The sequence below is a fragment of the Lygodium microphyllum genome, chromosome 27 (genome assembly GCF_053477565.2).
Source record: "Lygodium microphyllum isolate KBCC chromosome 27, Lygodium_microphyllum_v1.1.10, whole genome shotgun sequence".
Lineage (NCBI taxonomy): Eukaryota > Viridiplantae > Streptophyta > Polypodiopsida > Schizaeales > Lygodiaceae > Lygodium > Lygodium microphyllum.
The window spans coordinates 86,644,183-86,650,656 of record NC_141161.1 but is presented as its reverse complement, the minus strand read 5'-3'; the positions used below and the strand labels follow the sequence as shown (position 1 = coordinate 86,650,656).

At 41.2% G+C, this 6,474-nt stretch overlaps 1 protein-coding gene across 2 annotated transcripts; it reads right to left on the bottom strand.

Moving 5' to 3' along the window:
* Positions 1–2,405: 2,405 nt before the first annotated feature.
* Positions 2,406–6,074, bottom strand: LOC148012569 (pentatricopeptide repeat-containing protein At2g13600-like). 2 transcript variants are annotated; one of them, XM_087669592.1, is made up of 2 exons: positions 2,827–6,074; positions 2,406–2,670 (listed from the first exon to the last, which is right to left on the bottom strand). In XM_087669592.1, exon 1 carries the CDS (start codon positions 5,925–5,927, stop codon positions 4,143–4,145), a length of 1,785 nt encoding a protein of 594 aa, XP_087525718.1. In that variant the 5' UTR covers positions 5,928–6,074; the 3' UTR covers positions 2,406–2,670; positions 2,827–4,142. The 2 variants fall into 2 exon arrangements, with proteins under 2 accessions (XP_087525718.1, XP_087525720.1); XM_087669594.1 differs by lacking the exon at positions 2,406–2,670 and having other exon boundaries at positions 4,215–4,471; positions 4,885–6,074.
* Between the last annotated feature and the right edge of the window lie 400 nt (positions 6,075–6,474).

Genomic DNA, 6,474 nt, shown 5'->3' with positions numbered 1-6,474 from the left:
TGTCTTGTGTATCCTTCTCTCTCTCTCTCTCTCTCTCTCTCTCTCTCTCTCTCTCTCTCTCTCTCTCTCTCTCTCTCTCTCTCTCTCTCTCTCTCTCTCTCTCTCTCTCTCTCTCTCTCTCTCTCTCTCTCCCCCCCTCGGGCTCCAATCGATGCCTTCAGCGACCTGTCATTGCATGTTAGAGAGAGAGAGAGAGAGAGAGAGCATGTCACTACATGTCAGAGAGAGAGAGAGAGTGAGTGAGTGACTTGTCACTACGTGTCCTATGTGTCCTGTGCCTATCATTGTGCATGTCTTGTGTATCCTTCTCTCTCTCTCTCTCTCTCTCTCTCTCTCTCTCTCTCTCTCTCTCTCTCTCCAAGCTCCGAGCTCCGAGCTCCGAACTCCAACCACCACTAATGCAATGTAAGAGGAAGTCCTGCATGCTCCTTGGTAGTGGGTCTCCCTCTCTCTCTCTCTTCCTTGGAGCTCCAATCGCTATGTGTCAAAGAGATTGAGAGTGAAAGAGATGCCTTCGCTATGAAGACCTGTCATGTGAGTGTTGCGTGAGAGAGAGAGAGAGAGAGAGAGAGAGGATGATTCTTGGGGCCAAAACATGTAGCATTGAGAGAGAGAGAGAGAGAGGACTCACCTGCCTCTGCACTCTACTGTTCTCTATACATTGTTGCCTCTTCCCACTACTACCTCTACCAATAGCAGTTACCTTTGAGTGGAAGTGCTGAAGAGACACACAGAGAGAGAGAGAGAGAGAGAGAGAGAGAGAGAGAGAGAGAGAGAGAGAGAGAGAGGAGGTGGAAAGAGACCACGTATGTTTCTCTCTACTCCCAATCGTGAGCAATTGATGAGCACCTTTTTTGGTTTGGTTTGGGAGCTCCTTAGTGCTTCAACACCTCCCAAACCTATAGCTCATATGATAAAGTAGTATAGAAATATAGATGGAAACAAGTTGAGGTGATTGAAGATAGATAAAACTCCCTCTGTCCCCCCCTCCCCCCCCCAAAGAAATGTATTTTTGCTCAACCAAGTCCCTTAGGGAGGATGAGCTTACCAACACTTAACCTAAGAGTAATGAGAAATATTATCAAACTCATAAGACCATGCAAAGAATTTATGTGGCACATACATATACTTATTAGGCAATAAGAACAAGTGATATCTTTATAAATTGAGAGTAGGAAGATAATGAAAATTAGTATTTCTTCATGGTTGATCAACGAATACATGACATAGCTTTTTGTTAAATCTTGAAGTGAAAGGACTTCAAAAAAAAATATTGTAATAAATTAACAAATCAACTATCTTGTAAAATAATAATGAGAGAATCTGAAAAATGAGAGATTTGGTGATGAAAAAGTGGAGGACGATGGTGGAGATGGTTGTGATAAACTTTAGGACTATCTTCAATTGCAGTATATAAATTTACAATAAGAAAATTTGATGTAGAATGAGAGGAAATGAGCTATTCTTATAGAAGAAATAGAGGCTTAGTATAAAAAGTAAAAGTAGAGTAATACAAGATAAGTGTTCAATCAGAGATGAAGTGAAATAATTGCTTAGAAATTTGTATGGAAAGTGTCTTAACATTTATCTCTTCTTTGTGGCTTTTTCTTTTTGGACTAAGAAATATAAAGACTTAAATATAATCAAATTTAGTAAAATAGTAAAAATAAAAACTTTCAATTTTTTAAATATCATCCCTATATTTAAGGACAATTATCTTTGGGCTAATCCAAGGCTCCTAAATTTTAGGGACCTCTAAAATTTAGAAACCCCCACCCCAAATATGGATATCTTATGAAGGCTCTTTCCAAGTACATTATATATATATATATATATATATAAACTTTTAACATTCATATGCACGTTATACAAAATTTTCATAGTCATGCCATATTGTCAATTGCAACTATCTATTATATAAGATCTAGCCTACACTTCAAGGCATTAATACTATTTATGTATACGCACAATTCTAAGTACTTGTCACATGTGCCCAAGCAAGTCATACACGAAAAAACATGTACTAATCTTTTTTCTAGCCCAATACATGGGTCCACCATAACTTTTAACTACTCATCAATGGCTAGCTTTGATTCATATTTCTAAACATCTATTAATTCAAGGACATAAATTCAATAAGTACTTGACTATGACAACTAATTAAGAATACGAGTTTTTTTTCTTGTGTATTGTGGCATACAAGATTATGCTGCCATAGCACTCTTGGTCTTACATAATATGGTCTTATACTACTATAATACAATATTCTACTACATAGCACCATATAAAAGTGTTATAAAAGCAAGTTCTTTAACACAAACTTAAAATTTGTCACTCTTTTATATATCCATGATACAAGAAAATAGTAAGGTCAACTAGGTGAATTCTTAGCTCACATTAACTTGAACTACTCATGACTTGCTCGCATCGACTCAAAAGGGGGCTTATCCAAAGGTTGGTTGTTAGAAGTAAAATACAATAGCATGATTCTTTGGAAAAATCATGCTCAGTAAAATGTTATATTTGAATACTTCAAGGAAATCTAATAAATCCAATGAAGAGCTTATAGGAGTAGTATCATGAATGGAACTCTCAAGAGGTAGTTTGCTTGGTGAATGGTTTACATTAAAATTCTTGCTTGCGGTTGGGTCTTCTCCATTGTATCCTTACCTGTCCAATCACAATTGTGCTCACATGTTCAATTAAGGATAAGACCAATCCTCTAAATCAAAGTTTTCCTTAGCTCCATGTTAAAGAAAATGAAGACACAGTGATTCTAGACAATTTGTCAACGAGTAGTGTACTTGTAATGAGAATTCACTTTACCGTCTACTGAAGCAACTTGGTGCTTGTTGTAAACACCAAAGGTCAAAATGTCGATTTCATTTTCTTGTGGCCTTTCTTCCCCTCAAAACTCGGTGCTCAAAAAAATAAGTCCTCTCCCTCTTTCTGAATTGCAATACATCCAAAACACATCATTACTCAAAACATCTCGGCTATCTTGGATCCGAGCTGGTATGTGGGGAACATATACAAATAAAGTATTAGTTTTCTCCAGATGATTGGCGTGCTATTCACATGTCCTGTTAAATTTCTAGCTTAGATTTCCATCCATGTCATTTCAGTCTTCTTCTCGTGGGACTTTCGGGTCATTTAGGAAAGTAAGCTTCATCTCCTTGTAATTTTGAAAAGGCATACAGGGTAAACAATATAGTAACTCCAAGAGACTTGTAAATGGTAGGAAATGTTGCTCCTTGCTGGATGCTGGAGAGTTTAGGTTTGGGGAGTACGAAATTCTTCTTTGAGAGAGGCTTTTCATATTATGTAAAGAGGAATTAGATCTAGGAACCTCAAAAAAATCCCCATTCCGCCTGGTGATGATTTCAGCCAGGCACTGGCTTCCTTTTCATTATCAAAACTTTTGATAGAAAACATTTCAGCTTTCAAAATTAGCTGCCACATCAGACTGCTGACATGGCACTGCTATGCCATGAAGAACACCGCGCAAACTGCCATGTTGCCTACACATCAGCACTCTTCCACATGGCACTACCATGTCAGCATTGCAGTGACACAACTTGAAGAACCAACCATGTTCTCTCTATCACCTAAATGGTAGCTGCGTGGTTATGCCTCATACTCTTAACAATGAAGTCGCAGGTTCAATCCCCAGTGCCAAGCATATGGTTGTATACATTTGCAATGTTGCTGTTTGCAGCTTGTATGTGGGCTCTAGCCCATTTGAGAACTCCTGTTGCAGGAACTGGACTTCTTAGGAAGGTCAAGTTTGTTGCTAGTCACGATCAGGAATCCTTCAACTCAATGTAGTTTTTCCCAAAAATCAAGGGTGCAGTAGGTGTCCCTTTGCATTGAGAATAGACACCAGGACTTTGATCATATTCAATCATGAATTCGATGCTATATGATCTTTCTTCTACACCTACAATAAACAGTTTTGGTTTCTCAAAGGGCCCCATGTATTCTGTGATCCAGAAATCATTTGGTCTTTCCATTAGAACCTACCATTGTAGACTTTGTCTTTTTCAGTGCACAGACTGACTGTAAAGGGCTTCTCTCAAATGCTTTTAATTCCTGCATCGAGCAATTACCAGCTCTAAATAGCTTCACCAACATTATCCACTTCATAATCTACCTGCTGCACACATGTTTGATAACATCACATATGGAGATTCATTCTTTGGGTCAAACAAAAAACATTTCCTTGCAGCTCTTAGGCCTCGTTCCTCATCACCATGAACACTGCACGCAGCAAGTAAACAGCGCCATGCCATGCCAACTTTTTCAAGAGGTACATTCTCAATCAGTTGTTCTGCATCATCAAGCATCCCAGAACGCCCAAGAAGATCAATCATGCACACATAATGGTCCCCAGAATGTGGGATATTGTGGAACTTTGTCATACATACAAATAAGTATTTGCCTTCTTCGATCCAACCAGCCCGTCCACATGCTGTAAGAACACAAACAAAGGTCACATCATCTGGCTTAACCTCATTAGAGAGCATGCTTTGAAACAAAAGTAAAGCTTCTTCACTACATCCATGTAAGACATAGCTTGTAATCATGGCAGTCCATGACACTAAGCTTCGGTCACACATTTTATCAAACACTTTCCTGGCTTCAAACAAACTGCCACACTCTCCATACATGCTAATAAGAGAGTTTCCTATGACAATTTCGTGTTCACAGCTACAGAAGACTATGCTTGCATGGACATCCTGTCCACTTTCTAGTGCTGCAAGGCTGGCACATGCATCAAGGACACCTGTGAATGTAACTAAATCTGGATTTACACCTTCACAAGGCATTAAAGAGTAAAGATGGAGGGCCTCTTTGGCAAGGATGTTTTCAGAAAGTACTGACATCTTTGCTTTCTGTGATGACTGAACTACTCTTCCGTGGTCTGGATCCTGCAAAATCCTCGATGCACTGGCTGCTTTGGCTGCACCAAAGTTTCTGTCAGTTGGTGAAGCCAAGGGATGCTCTTCTTCTAGAATTTCAAGATTTGAACAAGTGTCGACGCAAGAAATGTAAGATATCTTATCCAACTTGACACCCTTGAGTTCATCAGTTTTACAAAGACATAATGCCTTGTCAGGATCTCCATTTTGAACGAATACAGATATCATAGCATTCCAGCAGATGACATCTCGATCTGGCAGCAGATCAAACACTCTCCTTGCCTCCTGCAGGCATGCACTTTTGCCATACATATTCAGCAGGGCTGTCCCAACTGTCACATAATGCTCATACCCGGTGACAACAAGCGCAACATGGATAGCCTGCCCTTCCAGAACATCAGAAGCAATCACGCATGCATCGAGAGCGGACACAAAGGTGATCCTATCCGGACAAAAACCTTCCCTCTTCATTCTGTGAAAGAGATTCAGAGCCTCGATACCATGCCCATTCTGGGCCAATGTTGCAATAAGAGTGTTCCATGTTACGAGATCACGATCTGGGGTCCTGTCAAAGGTGCATTTCGCCTCCGCCAAGAATCCACTCTTGCCGAGCGTCCTGATGAGGAGGTTCCATGAGTACACGGACGGGTTCGGCATGCCCTCAAAAGCGAGCCGTGCGTAGGGGATGCATCCGCAGCTGCCATACATCTCGACAAGGCAGAAGCCGAGGAAGGGATCCTGGTCGAGGTGCCGGGCGTGGAGGACAGTGTGGAGGCACTGGCCATGGCGGAGAGCCTTAGCGAGGCCGTAGTATCTGAGTAGCGAAGCCAGGGAGAAGGTCGTGACATGCTGTTCATCAAGAAGAAGAATTACCTGGTCCAAGCTTAACAAGGCAGGGTATGGACGCAGGCCGAGGTCTCCCTGGGTCTCCTCCTTGTCAGCAATAGGCGTCCTCTTTGGAAGCCCCCTGGTTTTCTGAGCCAGCCGCCATCGCCAAAAGGACATGATCTATGTGGTGCGGCGACCCTTCTCTCCGAATCCAAACATCATTCATTAGCTTCCGAGCAGCACGGATTGCCTCTAGCAATCCGAGTTAACCAGTCACAGCGACAGTCCATTTCCTTTTGTTTATTTTGTTGTTGTTGTTGTTGTTAATGATGGATAGTCCATTTCCTTTTGTTTATTTGTTGTTGTTGTTGTTGTTGTTGTTGTTGTTATTAATGATGGATGACTCCTGAGTAGTTGGAATCACGCCGCATGTAGGTCATTGATTAATGTTGGCAAACTATGGATGAGGGAGACAATGTGGCAGCCACATGCAGGTTAGGATGAGATAGGTCCCACCATTCTTAGTGCATGATGTGACCTTCTAACTGGACTAGCATGCTTGAAGCAATGACTCTATTGATAGCTCCTATAGACACATGTCATCACCACTTGACCAGTTAACAAAGTACCCCATGTTTGGGTCACATAGGTGTAGTTGACGCAATCAAGTCGACTACTACATGGGCATGGGATGTGGACCTACTCCTGCCAAATCCGTGACTTG

What these genes read in the sequence shown, in the direction of transcription:
- LOC148012569 (XM_087669592.1), bottom strand. Translation starts at nt 5,927, where the DNA reads ATGTCCTTTTGGCGATGGCGGCTGGCTCAGAAAACCAGGGGGCTTCCA.